The 19834-nt window shown below is 45.6% G+C and overlaps 1 protein-coding gene across 3 annotated transcripts in view; it reads left to right on the plus strand.

Moving 5' to 3' along the window:
* Positions 1–14581, plus strand: part of LOC143986258 (butyrophilin subfamily 1 member A1-like) — a 45321-nt gene extending 30740 nt beyond the window's left edge. For 2 of the 3 annotated variants that reach the window (XM_077484777.1, XM_077484779.1), the window contains 4 exons: positions 544–576; positions 3544–3564; positions 8080–8106; positions 12259–14581. In XM_077484777.1, coding sequence (XP_077340903.1) covers positions 544–576; positions 3544–3564; positions 8080–8106; positions 12259–12776 — 599 coding nt within the window. In that variant the 3' untranslated portion in view covers positions 12777–14581. The remainder of the gene's footprint in view (positions 1–543; positions 577–3543; positions 3565–8079; positions 8107–12258) is intronic. The other variant, XM_077484778.1, reaches the window with a different exon arrangement.
* Positions 14582–19834: the final 5253 nt, after the last annotated feature.

The raw sequence follows: 19834 nt of genomic DNA on the forward strand, positions 1-19834 counted from the left end.
AAACTCGTAAATTTGTAAGTTTGAAAAATCGTAATTCGAAAATTAGGAATTCGGAAATTTGAAAATTCGAAAATGATAAAATTAGACAATTTGAAAATTCGAAAATGATAAAATTAGACAATTTGAAAATTCGAAAATGATAAAATTTGACAATTTGAAAATTCGGAAATTTGAAAAATGCGAAAATCCGAAATAATAACTAAGGAAAATCCGAAAATTAGAAAGAACGAAAATCAAAAAATACAAAAATTCACAATAATGACTAACAACTAACTAATAATAACTAACTATTAAATTTTAGGTATTGGAATTTCCTTTCAAATTTAAGCTGCAATATAATAAATGTTTGCTTTTGGGTTTAATACTGTTTTAAGAGTTAGACATAAAAAAAAAAAAACATCTTCAAAGTCAGAAAACAGATTTTAATAATACGAATCCAGTGTTTTAAGTCAATGATTAATGTTTTTTTTTTTTATTATTAAAACCCGACTTTAGTTATGAGATGATAAGCACTATTTACCAACTTCATTTTTGTCATTGCAGAGAGACAACTGCAAGAAATAAAGTATTCTGCGGGTAAGCAATACTTCCTTCAGTCATTATTTTTAGCAAACGTCTCCTAGAGCTGCCAATCACAGTGGTCACATGATCACCGATCCTTCCCCCCGCCCCCCCACCCCCCCAGGAGTACAGACCCTATTAAAGGGACGCCAGGCTAGACGGGAAGGGGTTAACGTGGAACACCATCCTTACTGTCAAAAATAAAATGTTATATTTCCAGGACGTGCTCTTGTTTAACCCCTTCATGCCTAAGCCTTTGTATGACAATTGTTACTTACAAGTTAAAATCCGTATTTTTTTTTCTAGAAAATTACTTAGAACCCACAAATATATATATATATATATATATAGAGAGAGAGAGAGAGAGAGAGAGAGATGGATATAATATATATATTTATATATATATATATATATATATATATATATATATATTTTTTTTAAGCATAGACCCTAGAGAATAAAATGACGATCTTTGCAATATTTTATGTCACACTGCATTTGCAGTCGTTCAAATGCAATTTTTTTTTCTGGAGAAGAAATACACTTTCATGAATTAAAAAGAAAAAAACAAAACAGTAAAGTTAGCCCTCGTTTTTTGTATAATGTGAAGGATGATGTTAGTAAATAGATACCTATTTAAAATTGCGCACGCTCGTGGAATGGCGTCAAACTACGGTACTTAAAAATCTCCATAGGTGACGTTTTAAAAATTTCTGCTGGTTACCAGTTTAGAGTTATAGAAAAGCTCTAGGACTAGAATTATTGGTCTCGCTCTGACGATCGCGGTGATATCTCACATGTGTGGTTTGAACGCCGTTTACATTTACGTATGTGTTCGCTTCTGTGTGCGAGCTCAGAGGGACGGGCGCTTAGATTTCTTTCTTTTTTTTTTTTCACTGTCTCTTTAACCTCTTCACGCCCGCTCTATAGCCCAATGACAGCTGATCACGTGCTGTAAACAGAAGATCGGTAATCGGCTTTTTGCTTTCCTCACATTGACAGTGTGAGGAGAAAAAAAAATCAGTTGATTACTGGCTTGTGTAAACGGGACATCAGCCCCGCGCACGGAGAGCCACTCCCACATCATCAGTGCCCACCAGTGCTACCTATCAGTGCCCACCAGTGCCACCAATCAGTGCCCAATAGTGCTGATAATCATGGCCTCATCATCAGTGCCACCTATCAGTGCAGCCTCATCAGCACACATCAAGGGGAAAAATTACCCATTTGCTAAATTTTATAACACACTATGAATTATTATTTTTTTTAATAATTTCATCATCATTTAACCCCTTCAGATCCGCACTATGGCCAAATGACAGCTCCAGCATGGACCTACTTTGCCCGGGAGGCCCTCCCCTTTGCACACTCCCTGCACACCCCCTGTAGGGCGCACGCTGTGATCACAGAGTCAATGAGACTCATGTGATCACAGATCGGAGTAAAGGGTCAATCCCGGCCCCTTACCATGTGATCAGCTGTCAGCCAATGACAGTTGATCATGTGATGTAAACTGAAGATCGCTAATCGTTTATTTTTTTTCCTCACGCTGACAACGTGAGGAGGAAATAAAGCCAATCGCCGGCTTCTGTGCAAGAGACATCGGTCCCGAAAAGGAAGAGACGAAGCCGCCTCATCTGTGCCAATCAGTGCCTTCTGACAGTGCCACGAATTAGTGCCCTACAGTGCCAACAATCAGTGCCACCTATCAATGTCCACCAGTGATGCCAATCAGTGCCTCATCAGTGCCACCTAGCAGTGCTGCCTATCACAAACCTCCCAATTTTTTGAGATGGGAATGAGGGACACCTATTACCAAAGGTATGCAGGCATAGGACACACCCCTGGCCACGCCCCCTTAAAAGGAGAATTGTACAAATAACCAAGATTGGTTAAGCCCACAAGTGTTTTTTTTTTTTTTACCACTACTATTCCTTTATATTGGTATTTGGAATTTAAAAATGCAGCAATTTAGACATAAGATGAAAGGTTTAGTGCTGGGAAACACTTTTTGATAGATAAAAAGTGCATTTTATATACAATGATATCGATCAGACCAAAATGAGGGACAAATGAGGAGGAAAGAGGAACAGAGGGACATTTCTCCAAATCAGGGACAGTTCCCCGAAATCAGGGACAGTTGGGAGCTCTGCCTATCAGTGTCCATCACTGCAACCCATTGTCCAGTGCCACCCATGCCATTCAGTGCCACCCATCAGTGCCACCTCTCAGTGCCCACCAATACCACATACCAGTGCCCACCAGTGTAGCCTATTAGTGCCCATCAGTGCCACCTATTAGTGCACATCAATGCAGCCTATCAGTGCCCATCAGTGCAGCCTCATCAGCGTACATCAATGAAGGAGAAAAATTACCTGTTTGCAAAATTTATTAACAAAATATAAAACGTATTTGTATATTTTTATTTTTTTTATTTGGGGCTTTTTAAATTTTAACAAAAAAAAAATCGCAGATCTGATCAAATACCACCAAAAGAAAGCTCTATTTGTGGGGGAAAAAAATGATAAAAATTTGAGTACAGCGTTGTATGACCGCGCAATTGTCGTTCAAAGTGCGTCAGTGCCGAAAGCTGAAAATTGGTCTGGGCAGGACGGGGGGTTTAGGTGCCCGGTAAGCAAGTGGTTAAAACTGCATTTTGTATTTACTCGGGTTATCTTTGTGTAATATTAAAATGTGTTTGATGATCTGAATCATTTACGTGGGACAAATATGCACAAAAAAAAAAAAAGAAGGGGGCAAATACTTTTTTTTACAGCATTTGTAAGCACCAGACAGTGTTCTGTCTTTACAAAAAACTCTTCATAAGAGAGAAATATCGGTTTTGGAAGAAATCTTTAAAATGGTTATCAGTTAATAATCTGACAATGTGTGAGACACCGAGCAATGTCAGGGAAACCTGGCTCTAAGAAAAACGTGTCGCTGCCGCAACTGAGATATGTTTTTTCTTTTTTTCTTTTACAGAGGCCTTAGAACGAGAAGTCGGTAAGTGTCACGATGTCCTTAAAGTAAATTCAAAACCCAAAAGCAAAAATGTATTACAGCTTACCATTTCGGAGATGCGGTGGCTGCATTCGTCTTTGTTTTTTTTGTTCTTTTCTTTCCTTTATTTTCACCAGGTGACCCTACAAATCACAATCTAAGGAGGGAGCCATAGTTGTAACCCAAGTTTGACTTTAAAGTGGTTGTAAAGCCTTACGGTTCTTCACCTTAATGCATTTTATGCATTAAATGTGAAAAGCCTTCTGTGCTGCAGCTCTCCCCAGACCCCCCCCCCCTTTTTTCTTATCTGATCCGATCCAGCGATGTGCACAAGCACAGTGGCTCCAGCTGCTGTCTCTCCTCTCATTGAACAGATTGATAGCCATTGGCTCCCTCTGCTGTCAATCAAAAGCTGTGACACGGGAGGCAGGGGCGAGTCTTGGCTGTCTGTGTCAATGGACGCAGCAGCGGGACTCAGGAGCACTCCCACACAGGTGCCCCCAGCGAAAGCGGCTTTCCGCGGAGGGCCCCCGGATGAAGAGGTGGGGCCTGGAGCGCCGGCGGGGGAACCCAGAAGAAGAGGATCGTGGCTGCTTTGTGCAAAACCATTACACAGAGCAGGTAAGTATAATATGTTTGGTATTTAGAAGAAAACAAATATCATTTACAACATCTTTAACCACTTCAGCCCCGGAAGATTTTACCCCCTTTCTAACCAGAGCACTTTTTGCGATTCGGCACTGCGTCACTTTAACTGACAATTGAGCGGGCATGCGACGTGGCTCCCAAACAAAATTGACGTCCTTTTTTTTCCCCATTTGTCATTTGTAGTAAATTACATGTTGCATAAAAGAAAAATAAGAAAAAATAAGCAGTTCTCACATCCAAAGATTATGCGGAATGTAAGTCAATAAAATGAAACCATGACACAACATAAAGTACGAAGACATATCCTTAAAAGGAAAGAAAATGAATCTGTGCCAAGTGGGCAAGGTTGAACCCTCCCACTCTATACAGCACAACCGGGGCCAACGGGCCAAACAGTAAACAGGAGCGCTCATAATCTACCTGCTCTCCTGGGATTTCCCCCTCTACCATCATAAAGTATGTACAGAGGTCGAGTTTACCTGATAACGTAAAACAGTAGCAGAATCTGTCCTTATGCTCTTCCAAAGGGTTTGAGTCAGCTTTACACCTGACCATTATTATTTTTTTATACCTGTAGCAGCCGATGTAAAACCAGTTGCGGAGGTGCTAACCCTGGAGTTTCCAACCAGGTCTGCCATATGGAGTAAAATTTGCGAGTTGCATTTCTGTGCTGATATATTAGGTGCTCCCTGACAAGGATGTAATTGACCTGTTCCACCCATTGTTTTTTTGTGGGAGCGTGTGGGGAGAGCCAGAATCTGGCCACTAACTTTTATAGCGAGATATAATAATCTGATCACTGCTATATTGGCGGGAGAGGGATATATTTCTTCATCAATAGCTCCTAAGACACAAACCATGGGGGCCAATGGGACCTTAACCTGGTAGACTGTGGAGGTAGCTTCGTTTTTTTCAGCCTAGGAATCGGTGTAGTTTGGGACAGCCTCAGATTAAATGGATTCACGATCCCTCCTCCCTACTACATTTGGGGCACAGATGAGAGTCTCTCCTTCCCCAACAATACAATTGAATGGATGTACAGTAAGCCCTATCAGGGGCGGACTGACCATTCAGCCACTCGAGCACTGCCCGAGGGCCCGGGCCACAAGGAGGCCACACCAGCCTCAGTAAAACGAGGGACAGTATGTAAAAATTTGTCTTTTTTTTATACCTTTCTCCGAAATGTCCCTTACTGACATCCTTTTGGTCTAAAAATCCCAGGATTATAGCTGCCCCACCTCTCCAGTACCTTCTGAGCCAATAGAAACATGTCTGTGTATACTGTGTAATTGTATATTGTGTGTGTGCATTTGTGTCTACTGTGTAGCCCCATAGTCTCTGATTGCCTGGGGGCCCTATAATCTCCCATTGTCCGGGGGCCCCATGAGTTGTCAGTCCACCCATGAGCCCTATGTAACAAGAATAAATGAGATAGCCTATGCGATTGTGAGAATGTTGTGATTGGCCTAGATTGCAAGCATAATTCCCATGTTTCGTCAGTTATCTCCTCTAGGTCCTCTGTCTAGCCCCTTCTACACGTTAGGGCTGCGGGGGTCCTGTGTGGATGCTAGTAAGCTTGAATAGATATGAGATATCAGGCCCCTTTTTCTCCTTTCCATAGAAAATGTCCCTTATCAGGGAGTGGACTAGAGAGTATTAATGTAGCTACATGGCCCTGGGCCTGGAGAGCATGTCTCAGTTGGAGGTATTTTGTAGAATTGGTGTCTGGGTAAATTAAATTCTATTTGGAGGTCCATGAAGGATTTCAACATATTTTGGTTATATAGGGAGATATTACAAATGGCAGCCAATCTCCATATTTGAAAACTTTCCAGTTTTCATATTTCCGCAAGATTAGGGTTGCACCATAGCGGGGTTTCTTCAAGAAATCCTGACACCCTCAAGCTATTCTTGATAGTAGTCCAGAGTTTTTTTTTAGGAAAATAACAGTAGGCGCCGTTTGTGGCAGGTGAGATAGGCCTCCAAACCCGCTAAAACAGAGATGGTCCAGTCCGCAGTAGGCCATCAATCGGGTCAGACTCACCAGGTGTGATCCAAGACCACTCAGGTGTTGTAGTTGAGAGGCATAGAAATAAAGCCTAGGATTAGGTACTGCTGCTCCTCCCCGATCTTTGCCGTACTGCAGTGTGGAAAGGCTGATCCTAGCTACCTGTTTTTTCTATATAAGAGATCTAAACAGGGTATCTACACGCATGAACCATCTACGGGGTAGCCACTGAGGAGAATTGTGCAAAATGTATAAAAGTTGGGGGTCCCAGACCATTTTAATTAGGTTTATCCTTCCTATCACCGTTACAGTCACTGTCACAGTCACTGTAAAAACTCTTTCTCCAAGTTCATTGAAGGAAAATGCAAGAATCTTGAGTGTAGGGTGCGATTGCTCCAGTCCCCGGCCCACAAGATGTTCTAGGGGTTCTACTCCGATCATTTTATGGTGACAAAGAAGGAAAGGTGAACCGATTCTGGATCTGAAGACTCTCAAAGTTGAGAACTTCAAGGTCCAGAAGAGAGCCTTCAGGTCCAGAAATGAGCCTTCAGGTCCAGATGGGCCTCGAGATGGAATCTGTCTGCTGGAATCGTTGGAATAGCAATAGTAAGTTTTCTTCTAAATGGGTCAGCGAGTTCGCAGAAATCTGCACTCCCAAGTATTTAAACAAGGAGACAACTTTGAGGGACTCTGCATCAATCCATAACATAATCAGTGGATCATCTAAAGGTAGAAGAACCGATTTGCTCCAATTGATGGAGAATCCCGACAAGGAGCCGAAGTGCTGAATCACCGTCCTTGCGTTGGTGAGTGATGTGCCCCAAAATAGAGAAGGGTATCACCAAAGGGAGATCTTTTCAATGCCCAATACTCTGTTAAATCCCGCAATAGTCGGGGATAACCGTATGGTAGCCGCCAACGGTTCCAGGGCTAATGCAAATAACAGGGGTGACAGTGGGCACCCCTGTCGCGTGCCCCTAAAGAGGGGAAAAGGGTCAGAGAGATCTCTATTTACGTGTATCCTAGCTGTAGGGGCATACAACAGTCTCACCCAGGCAATAAAGGGGTCTCCCAGTCCAAAGCGTCTCAACACCTCCCACAGGTAAGGTCACGCGACACTGTCGAAGGCCTTTGCTGCGTCTAATGATAGAATTGCTCTCTGGCCTGCATTGTCGACAGGTAGCTGGAGGTTGAGAAACAATCGTCTAATGTTAAGGGCTGTGGAACTAGAGGGAGGGAGAAGTCCATATTTAATGTTACGGCAACATTTATTTATTATTCTCTTGAAAATTAAACTTTGTAATAAGTAGTAGACATAAATTTAGTCAGTGGCAGAACTACCAGGGTCACAAAGGTCACACTTACGACCAGGCCCTGGCATTCCACTATTGTGGGGGGCCCCAAGATGGCAGGAAGGGGGCTGCTGCAGAACATGTGAAAGGGTCGCTGTGGGAATGTAAGGCTTGATTCACAACTTTTCCACCCCAAAGTTGTGCGACCTGCTTGCAACTTTTGTGATTTAACATTGCAGTCTGTGGCACTCAAATTGCATCATAGTTGCAGAAAAGTAGTGCACAAACATTTTTTTTATTTCCCTTGCTACTTGAGTTACATTAGGCCCCTGAACAGGAGTAAAGGGCCCTGGGATCTGTTGAAAGGGCCTGAGACCAATGAAAATGGCCTGATGGAAAAGGACCTGGTGGGCAGAAGGGCCCTTCATGGTTTCTGGCTCCGGGGCCCTGAAGGTTCTAGTTACGCCTCTGATTTTAGTGAGTGGTAGACCAACATTGTTGCTGTAATGAACAACAAAACTAAGAATGGAAATAGTATCCTCATTTTTTTTTTTTTTTGCTTGTTTTTAGAGTGGAGGAAGATTTCCATTATAAAAGGTGAGTAGATATTCACATCCACCGCATGTGTCATGTGATTATTTTATTTAAACATTTTAGCCACATGGTTGTCGCTTTAGTCTTGCACTAGCCACAAAAATTTAATATTTTAGGAAAATTCAGTTGCTTACAACCATCTCCACAAATGGTCAAATGAATGAATGTGGCCCACACCCATAAGCTGGTTCCAACACAATGACATTATCTAAAGAAGGGTTTCTCAAAGTGGGTTCCTCCAAAGGTTGCTAGAGGTTCCTTGAGCAATGAGCAAGTTCTTCCTCAAGCGTCACCCCCACCTCTCTGCTGGGTCCCTAGCTTGGCACTCAAGATACTTCTCAATCTTCCCCCCACTGGCCTGCTCGGTTCCTGGCTTTGCAAGCGTCACTTCCTCTGGCGGGGTCCCTGGTTTGATACCCACTGAAATATCCCAATTCTTCACCATCCCTGGTTGGTGAGAATGCTGCTCCAGTACTTTCTTCAGTTACTCATTGTGGTTCCTGGTAATAAGGCGGATGACCTCTTGCTGGCAACAGCTTCCCCTCTACCTCCGACCACAACAGGTTCTCCGGCCTGCAAAACCGTCATTTTTGGTTGGACTGCACTCTTGCTTCTGGATAGGCCCTCAGACAGCCTAGAAGCCAGATGTGCCCGGGATAGGCCCAAACTCTGGCCTAGCAGCCCAGACAATACAACACACATCTACCCAGATAGCTGTCCAGGTGGCACAGAACACTGATCACCTGACTCCACCTAAATATATAGGTTCTCCCAGCAGGTCGAGGGATTTAGGAAAACCCCTGCCCATTGGCTGGGATACCCCATATACCCATAATCTGACCTTGCATTGCCCTTCTCATATCTAATGCCATCAGGTACCCAGTTACCTAGCGGCAAAAGAGAGAAGTGCAGCAATTACAGACTTAGAGTGAAATCAATTGATCCCTATCAATAGGCCAAGGTAAGCTATACCTGGCAGGTAAATTTAGGAGCAACCCTGCCTAAACTCCAGGGTGCTACTTCTAGATCTAATCATTTTTAGCAGGGCTTCCCTGAGAAACCTATTTCAAGGGTTCCTCTGTGTTGAAAAGGTTGAGACAAGCTGATCTAAAGTCTTGATGAAGGGTTGCTGGATTGGTGAAAGTCTGGTCGTAAGCCACATGTCAGGACTTATAGCTTACACGAGACTCTCTCTCTTTGTCCCTATGTCACATACTCACTCGTAACTGGAAATCTTTCTTTGTTCCCAGCCAGAGGGAGTGGAGTGGAAGGGAAGGGGAGATGAATACTGTATATGCTACTGGTTAGACCACCATTAAAGCCCAACTGCACCAGCCTTCGGAGCCCCCTTCCTTCCTGCACCTCAGCAACATTTATTTTAACCACTTGCCGCCCCGCTCCTGTGGCAGGCTGGCACGTGCAGACTCAGTCAAGTATATACTGTATATACATCATTGAGCCTATGCCGTTTAGGAGGGCGCTGTGTTGTGCCCCTCCTGTGACCACTGTATCCACTGGGCATAATGGACCACTGTAACCGGTAACCAGTGGCAGCCCGTCCATTAGGGGCGCTGGGTACCACCCCCTCTCTCCAGGCCACCCCCTATATGGTAATAGGTAGATAGCCGCGTCCACTCCTATTCATGCTTGCGGCCCCTTTTGGGGCACGGGTGCATGTTTACATTTGTAGAGCTCTGTTCAGCCTGTCTCCTTGCCGGTCACCAATTGTCGGCAGACATCCATTGACTGGCACCGGCTGATCGGCTTCTGCTGGGACTAACCACAGCAGAAGTGGCACACGCACGCGCCCTCTACCCGGAAGTAAGTCTGCTATAGGGCGGTCAGCAGTTGTTTAAAAGCAGCACAGTGCTGAATAGCAAAAAATGGTCTGGTCATGAAGGGGGTAAAACCTTCTGGAACTCAAGTAGTTAAGACATTCCTTCTTGATGTAGCGGTGACACTTTGGACAAAGTGTCATTCATGTACAAATTTAGTTTTTACCTCAGAACGGTAAAGGGGTTCTGAGGGTTAATTGTGTAGGTTTAACTTTGACATCAGTTTGGCTGGGCTGTGTTAGAGTTCTGCCTGGTCATGTGTGCAGTGAGGTGCACATGCCAGTCTCAGAACCAGGCCTGGTTGGACGTTTTGGGTATCAGCTTCCCCGGAGCCAATCAGTGGGTGCGCCGGGCCCCACTGAAGAGTCCAGGGAAGGGTACTTAAGGTGTTGAAGTCACGTGTTCCAGGTTCGTTCATGAGGCCCTAACAGTCTGTTCCTGATTCTGGACTGGGGTAGCCCCGCGAGGGGTCCCGGTCACGGGAGCGTTCGTCGCTCCGCAACATGCTTTGGTTGGTTAACCCCAATAGACCCGCCTGGTCTGGGGTGAGGATCCATCTGTTCCCGAGTCTCCGAACCGGCTGGTCCGAGGCGCATTAACTGAGGGAGGATTCAAGGCGTCCGGGTGTGCTCTCGGCTTGGAGGGACACCGCAGCTCGTGTAAGTGACCGGGGGATAACTCTTCGGAGGAGGGCCAACAAGCTGGCATCCTAAGAAGTGCCTGGTTGCTGAGTTGGGAAGGACACTGACGAATCCACGCTTTTTCCAGTACTGCCAATGAGACCGGGAACGTTCAAGGTACTGAGGAAAAAGGTACCTGTTCACTTTCAGTTACAACTTGTTCAAGGCCAGAGATTTTACAAGTTCTGAATCAAAGCGCCGATTGCCATAATCTCTGGCTAGAGATTTGTTCAGCCTTGAAGTGCCCAGCTGCGAGTGGCTACTCTCTGGGTGGTACTAGAGACTTTGTGATATTTGGAGTTCAAGGTGCCTGAGTTCTTTCACCCTTGCCCTCTGTTCCCATACGAGACTGTGTTTGTTGGACGTTACCCCTGCACATAAAAACCTTTCAAAAGGACTTTATTAGTGTCAGCATCCAAAGTTGTTGGGTATCAACCCTGGGAACCCCTTAGACATGGAAGAACAAGCCAAGCGGAGGTAACCGGTAAGCCCAAAAGTTAAGGCCGCCCTGCCAAGGGTTATGGCCGCTACATTGACATACCGTAAATACAGCTGTCATGTGACTGGTCATGTAATGGTTCTTTTTCTTCAACTCTGGTGGTTGCTGGTTCTCTATGCTATATGGAAGACCACTCGTGTTATGACATCAGGACTGTTCTTCTGAGGTTCCTAATGTGAGCTCAGGCCATTGTGATGACAGACTCTCTGGGAATATGTCCATGACCTCCTTGGTCCACAGGAAGTGACCCAATCCAGGAAAGGAAAGGTGCTAGTTGTGTCCTTGGGGATGAATTTTTTTTTGCTTTTTTTTGGCTTGTCTTGGTCTAATTTAATTTAAATTTTGGCCTTCAGCTGGAGTTGGGCTTAAATGCAAAACCTACTCTTTGTCCATGCAAAGAAATTAGTACATCACACATTTTAAAACACAAAAATATCGGGAGGTTGGGATTTACAGGGTCGTCACTTTTTTTAACCGACTTGAAAAAAAAAAGACTTTTTGTTTGATTAAAGCGGGAGTCCGCCGGGACTCCGCGTTTTTTTTTTTTTTTTTAAAGCCAGCAGCTACAAATACTGCAGCTGCTGACTTTTAAAATAGTGACACTTACCTGTCCAGCGCGCCCGCGATGTCGGCACCTGAAGCCGATCTGTAGATCGTTTCTCGGGTGCTGCGGCCGCCATCTTGGGTATGGGAATCAGGAAATGGAGCCTTTCGGCTTCATTTCCCAGTTCCCTACTGCGCATGCGCGAGCCGCGCTGCGCAATAAGGACGGTCCCCGCTGCCTCTGGGATCTGTGTGTTTTCCCAGCAGGCAGCGGGGCACTTGCAGAAAGGGGCGGGCACTTGCGGAAAGGGGCGTAATATACGCCCCTTTCCGCAGAGAGCTATCCCGGAAGTGGGTGCAGATACCTGTACTGTACAGGTATCTGTACCCCCCTCCCCCCTGAAAGGTGCCAATTGTGGCGCCGGAGGGGGGGAGGGTTCCGATGAGCGGAAGGTCCACTTTAGGGTGGACCTCCGCTTTAAGTTAGGATTGTGAATGGAACATACCAGCCAGATTGTAATGTATTCTCTCAAATGTACTAAATGTCTGGTAATGATAGCACTATTCAATTGATTTTTATATTCAAATTTTCTTTCAGAATCCATTTTGTTTGATCCTTCTACCGCTTATTACGGCCTTCTGGTCTCTCCAGACAGTCGCACTATCTCAACCACAGATGTGATCCAAGATGTCCCCAAAAACCCAGAGAGGTTTGACACCGAGCCATGCGTCCTCGGTCAGACCGCTTTCTCGTCAGGCACCCACTATTGGGAGACAGAGATTTTGGAGAGGAGCGGAGAGTTCTGGTCTCTTGGGATAGCCAGCAATTCGGTGAGAAGGACCGGAGGTCAAAGAGAATGTCCTGAAGCCTTGATATGGGCCATTAGAGGAACAGCAGAAGGTTACTATGCTCTGTACACCCCACCGGTGTCCATTGCGTTTGAACCTGAGCGGATACAGAGAGTCGGGACTTATCTGGACTATGACGAAGGGAAGGTGTCCTTTTACGATGTGGACACTTACAGGCTCCTCCACACTTTCACTGAGGTCTTCTCTGAGCCTGTCTATCCATTTTACTATGTTGGACCAGGCATTGCTTTCTCGTTAAATACATAGGGCTAGGAAAGCCAAGTTCACCTAAATCTAATTTAGTCTTTAATGGTTGATGCCCGAGTCAAGGTGGCCGTAGACCTATGGCAACTGGATGGACAATGTCAATCAGTGGATGTGACTCCGAAAGATGATTAAGTAGACCTCCAGGTTATAGTAATAGGCATATGCTGTCTATATTAAAATGTTGTGAGAGCTGTAAGATGGTCCATTGGCCGATCTATGCAGGAGCCCTGAGAGTGTGCACTGTAGGAGAAGGTGTTTATTTTGACAGCAAATATCAATTTCGTTTTAGTCTTAGCCCTTGTACACACGGTCAGATATTCTGACGGAAAATGTCCGATCGGACCGTGTTGTCGGATAATCCAACTGTGTGTGGGCTCCATCGGACTGTTTCCGTCAGAATATCCGACAGACAAAGTTTTAGAGCTGGGCTGTAAAACTTTCCGACAACATGATCCGATCGGACTTTGTCCGATTGCGCGTAGAGAATTCCGATCGGACAAAGTGCCACGCATGCTCAGATCAAATTCCTAGACCAAAGCTATTGGCTACTAGCCTGAACGTAGTCCCGTCCTAACGAAATAACGTCATCACGTTACGAACGATCGGATTTTCAGACAACTTTGTCTGACCGTGTGTATGCAACACAACTTTCGGACAAAGTCCATCGAACAAAATCCGACGGATTTTGTTGTCGGAATGTCCGACCGTGTGTACAAGGGCTTAGTCTTAGGACTAAAATGGCATTTTAGTTTTAGTCCCATTTTAGTCTTCTGAAATTGTTTTAGTTTTAGTCGTATTTAGTCAACTAAATCTCTAGTACATTTTAGTCGACTAAAACTCATTTTAGTCATCTAAAATCTAATAGATGTAATTAAATTGTAATGCATTAGTGAACATTTCTCTACAATTTCCAAACTCATTATATACTGCTGGAGTGAAAAATCTCATATGTTATTTATTATGGTATTGAGGTATGAACTTGCACTACAGACCAGTGTTCATTTTGAAGTCAAATTTCAATTCAGTTAGTCTAGCGGGATATAAAAAATTTCCGACAACGTGATCCGATCGGACTTAGTCCGATCGTTTGTAGAGAATTCCGATCAGACAAAGTGCCACGCATGCTCAGATCAAATTAGGAGACCAAAGCTATTGGTTACTAGCCTGAACGTAGTCCCGTTGTAACTAAATAACGTCATCATGTTACGAACGATCGGATTTTCCAACAACTTTGTCCGACCGTGTGTATGCAACAAAAGTTTCGGACAAAATCCGTCGGACAAAATCCGACAGATTTTGTTGTCGGAATGTCCGACCGTGTGTACAAGGGCTGAGATCCAGCTCTCAAACTTTTTCCGTCTGAAAATTCCAACAGAAAAAGTCAGTTCGAGCCCACACACGATCGGATTTTCCGACAACATAATCCGATCTGACTATTTCCGTCGAGAATTTCCGACTGTGTGTATGGGGCATTAGTATTTTGGCTAAAAGGGCATTTTAGTTTTAGTCGTATTTTAGTCATCTCAGTTGTTTTAGTTTTAGTCGTATTACAGTCTACTAAAATAATATTCATTTAGTCGACTAAAATGTTTTAGTCGATGAAATTAACACTGGTAGGAGCAGAAGAAAGACTGTCCTGTCACACATCAGTACCCTGGCCCTCCTCTGGTCATGCTAAGCACCCTCCCCTTCTATAAAGTGCTCCATATTGTCATTATCCTCTATGTCCCTCAATGTCATTCAGTTTGCTAAAGCACTGTGTACCATAAGCTTTTTTTGCTAATAAAACACCGTCCATTTTTTGATCCTTTGTTGCACCACAGTAAAGCTGATCCCCTGCTGCCTCTTTGCAGTCATCTCCAGTCTGTGTTCTCTGCAGTGATAGCTGCATGACATTTTCCTGGGCGGTTTTCCTGGCGGTGACAGCGGCGGACCATGCCTATGCAATGAGTGTTAAACAAGTCACTTGTAGTCTCCATATAAGGCCCATGTGAAATGGTGACAATATAGTAGGACAATTGGGAGACAGGCAGAGTCATCACTAGAACCTTCAGGGCCCTGGGTGCAAGAAACCATGAAGGCCCCTCCCCCCAACCCCCGACCCCCGGCTGGCAGAAGGTTGCAAGTGTGACTTGTGTGACCCTGCTAGACCCGCCGCTGGTGCCAGTAGTTTTTTATTTTTGTAATTTTATTATTTTTTACCATTCTATTTTATTTACAATATTATTTTTTAATATTTGTTTAGGAGCCCCATTGGGGGTGTTTGGTGAGAAGTCAGAGATCTAAACAGACCTCTGATGTTTCATCTTTGAGTCAAAGAAAGGAGATTGAAAGGAGAGGCCCTCAATCTCCATGTCTGCAGCCTTAGGCTGCTTTCACACTGGGGCGGTATTCAGGCGTTACAGCGCTAAAAATAGCGCCTGTGTAACGCCTGAAAAAAACCGGCCCCTTTAACTCCAGTGTGAAAGCCGGAGGGCTTTCACACTGGAGCGATGCGCTGGCAGGACGGTGAAAAAAGTCCTGCTAGCCGCATCTTTGGAGCGGTGAAGGAGCAGTGTATTCACCGCTCCTATACCGCTCCTACCCATTGAAATCAATGGGACACCGCGGCAATACCGCCGGCAAAGCGCCGCTGCAGCGGCGCTTTGCGGGCGGGTTTAACCCCTTTTCGGCCGCTAGCGGGGGTTAAAACCACCCCACTAGCGCCCGCACACCGCCGCTAAAACGACGGTAAAGCGCCGTTAAAAATAGCGGCGCTTTACCGCCGACGCTGCTCCCGCCCCAGTGTGAAAGCAGCCTTAGCTGCACAGAGTGAGTGCAGAGCCATCTTTAATACTGATTGGGCCCTGGGTAAAAAAATTCTTAGGGCCCCCCTCCCCCCATGCAATTTCACTTTACTGTATCAGATCAGGCAGTGATTGCGATTGGTTGCCAGAGGTTACAGCATATCATTACCGCTTACTGACTGGTTGCTAGAGGTTACAGCACTCCTTAAGGCTCACTGATTAGTTGCTAGAGGTTACAGCACATGATTTCTGCTTGCTGCTTGGCTGCTAGAGATTACTGTACAGTAATACTGCTCACTGGTTGCTATAGGTTACAGAACATCATCTCCTCACTGCAGGGGGGCATAATATACATATGAATGCCACCTTTATTTACATATCAATGCCATTGGCCTCAGCTATTTACATATGCATGCCACTGATATTTACATATGAATGTCGAGTATTTACATGTAAACACAGGGTCTGCAGGTGAGTCATCTGTACACAACAATAGGGCAGAGCTGGGCACCATTAGTAGCAGCACTTCACACTGAGATATCAGAACACAGCGCAGGACTAAAACCTCAAAGGACAAGGGAATGTAAACTGGCATTGTTGAGGCACCTGCTTTGGGCACAATGACAGGGCCCAGGGCAGCTGCCCCTTTTGCCCTGCCTTAAAGACGGCCCTGAGTGAATGGACAGGAATAACCGTGTACAGAGCTTCCCACTCATTCACATACTGAAGCATAGTACACACAGTTCACTATGCTTTAGTTATGAATGGACATAATCAGTGTTTGGCATGGATCGCTGCCTATTCACTCAGACAAGGACAAGGAAGGGGCCAGTAAATGACACATTTACTTGCCCCTTCCCTGCTCTCAATCTTGACACATCCTCCGCAGGAGCCGGCGGGAGGAGAGGGTAGGGGGTACCCAGTAGAGTTGCGGGAACAAGGGGGAGGGTGGAAGAAAGCACAACGGGGCGGGAGAGAGCACAAGGGCAGCAGAAAGAAGCTGGAAAGGAGGGGAAGTGCGGGCAGCAGAGAAGGGAATTAACCCCTTCCATTTTCCTTTTGCGGCCGGTGAATGCCGCAGGAGGGAGAGAAGGAGAAGTTGGCATTCAGCGGCTGCCCCCTGGAGCATGGGGCCTGGTCACAGTTGTGACCCCTGCAACCCTTTTAGTTACGCTCCTTGAGATAGGGTCAATGTGTTGTCAACCTAGAACAGGAAGTGCTTGGACAGAGACCTTTTATGGATTTTGAGGATCACCAGGTATGAATTTAATGACAGCAGAGGATTTTAAAATATTATATTATATCATGCTTTATTTTGCATCATACTCACCTTTTCCAGATGTCTTCAGGATGGCCACATGATGTGCAGGGTCCTCTCCACCTCCTTACTGGCATAGAGTGGTCCTGGATGATGCAGAGAGTGGTGCTGCTGTAATAAAGTAATTACAGCGTCTCTCTCTGCATTAATTAACGGAGAGAGCTGGGTGCCGTGGTGTCACCTCTTCAGGGGGTAGATCCATGGTACCCTACACTTACTGTATCTCAGTGCCTGGACAAGGTCATCCAGTGCCCAGGGCAAAGATGCCAAATTGTGCCCCCCTTTCCCTTAGGGTTAGAGTCAGGGTGCCCCCTACCCCTGCAATAAACCATTGCGCCAGGGGCAGCCGTCCCTCCTGCCCACCCCTTGTCCCAGCCCTGCTGTATCTCCTCAGTCTTTTGAGTTGAATGACACTGGGCATCAATCGACCAAGATGTCTGAGGATGTCTTGTGGCAAAAAAGGATTACTGCGGGATGCCCTGAGTGAGTATGCCTAGGCTGCCTTTTCATTGTAAGAACCTACTGGGTGACTATTTTATCTTTTAACACATGGTAGCCCGGAGTTGAGTTTTAAGGTAAGTGATATCAGTGCGTGTTACTGTTTTTGGACCGATGTGCAACTATGAAAGACAATTGGCAACTTACATGGCAACCATGACAGTGCGCTCACCAAATAGAATGTTCCCAAGGTGGGGGGGGGGGGGGGGTCTCATGCCGGTGGGGACTTATGGTGTGAAGGTACCCAGCAGGCATCTGCAATGTGGGAAACCACTCAGAATCCACATCAAGAAGTACCAAAGCAATTGTGAAACACAGAAGCGGAAATTATGTTACACCGGAGGAGGACCTACAACCAAGGGGCATGGCTACGTGTTTCGGATCCCTCAGCCTCCTTTGTCAAACCTTTGCTTCACTCTATATGCTTATTACATATGCAGGATCTGGGTCCCACTGAACAATGACCATTGTTTTTTCTCAGTCCATGTCTATGGTTCAGGTCTGGCCAGAAAGCAAAAGGATATGGAGCCAACTGTCTAATCTTCAATCCCACTCTGGGTGGTTTGGAACCCCTATCCCCCCCCCCCCCTTATCTACGCCTTTGCTTCAGGGAGCATTTACGATTGATATTAAATATGGAACAGCAAGAAAGCAAAACGGATGAATGTTCCAGTAAATGTGTACTCCCTATAAATACACTTTTGATTCCCTTAAAATTACGTGGCGATGAGGCTGTTTGGCTTGCAGCGGGGGCTTTCACTTCAGGACTGAGGGGGCGTAGGAACGCATTGCTCACACAGCGTAAACTATACAATTGAATAAAAATAAGCTACCAGCAGAATCTGTGCTAAATTATTCAGCGAGCCAGCGGGGGACCCACCACAACAAGCTGAGGATTGTTATTATACACGTGTGGGACCGGCAGCTTTTTATAGATCGCCGTTTTTGTCTCTGTTAAACTTTAATGCGCGCCGTCCTTTGTGTTTGACCTTTTGCCGATAAAGTTCTTCAAAAAAGGCTTTTGAAACATCAAAGAGACAATTTTATGGTCAGTCTTCATTGAGATGCGTTCGGTACGGCGAACAAAATGATCCGGCGATTCGGGTCACAGAGAGGTCAGAACAACAGCTTTACGGACTTTCATTTTTCAGTGAGATTTTGTATAAGAGACTTTTTCACTTTCAGCATCCAGAGTACAGGGGCGGAGTCTCCGAAAAATTCAACCGACCCAGACCCGTTAACGTTGGATTCACACTGTTTTGCTGCCGCCCCGTGATACAGCAAAGTGCAAAAACACAAGTTTGCACATTGGTGTGCCATAGTGCCATTCTTCTTTAACCCCTTCCTACCCAGTCCTGGTGGCCCTTTAACTGGGTCTTTACACTGGGGGGGGGGGACAGATGTCCCAATTGCGCAATCACTGTGATTGGCTGTTACATTGGTCACATGATCCGGAGCCTGCTGGTGCATTGATGCTGAAGAGTTAAACACTTACTCTTTTCTCTATGGCAGACTGTATTGGTGAAATCCTTGAGTCTGTATAGTGAATGTGCCCATTGTGAGGGGTTCCCAACATCCCTGAACTGAGATCCCTGCTTTGTACAACTGCTGTGCCCATTATGAGGGGTTACCACCATCCCTGCATTGAGATCCCTGCTTTGTACAACTGCTGTGCCCATTATGAGGGGTTCCCACCATCCCTGCACTGGGATCCCTGGTTTGTACACCTGCTGTGCCCATAATGAGGGGTTCCCACCATCCCTGTACCAAGATCCCTGCTTTGTACACCTGCTGTGCCCATTATGAGGGGTTCCCACCATCCCTGCACTGGGATCCCTGCTTTGTACACCTGCTGTGCCCATAATGAGGGGTTCCCACCATCCCTGTACCAAGATCCCTGCTTTGTACACCTGCTGTGCCCATAATGAGGGGTTCCCACCATCCCTGTACCAAGATCCCTGCTTTGTACACCTGCTGTGCCCATTATGAGGGGTTCCCACCATCCCTGCACTGAGATCCCTGCTTTGTACACCTGCTGTGCCCATAATGAGGGGTTCCCACCACCCCTGTACCAAGATCCCTGCTTTGTACACCTGCTGTGCCCATTATGAGGGGTTCCCACCATCCCTGCACTGGGATCCCTGGTTTGTACACCTGCTGTGCCCATTATGAGGGGGTTTCCACCATCAATGCACTGAGGTCCCTGGTTTATACCCTTGCTTGGCCCATTATGAGGGGTTCCCACCATCCCTGTGATGAGTTCTCAAGTCTGTACATGTACTGTGCCCATTATGAAGGGCTCTCATCACCCTGGATGGACTTTATTTGAAATATTGTAAAGAATGCAACAGGAGGATCAGGACCACACAATGATGGGCAGGAACACCTAAAACTCTTAGGAGGACAGGAACATAGTTGGGAATTTTGGTACAGAGATATTTCTTTTGGAGTATCCA

Source organism: Lithobates pipiens, unplaced genomic scaffold, assembly GCF_037356315.1.
Source record: "Lithobates pipiens isolate NorthernLeopardFrog02 unplaced genomic scaffold, aLitPip1_a1.2 Scaffold_1, whole genome shotgun sequence".
Taxonomy (NCBI): Eukaryota; Metazoa; Chordata; class Amphibia; order Anura; family Ranidae; genus Lithobates; species Lithobates pipiens.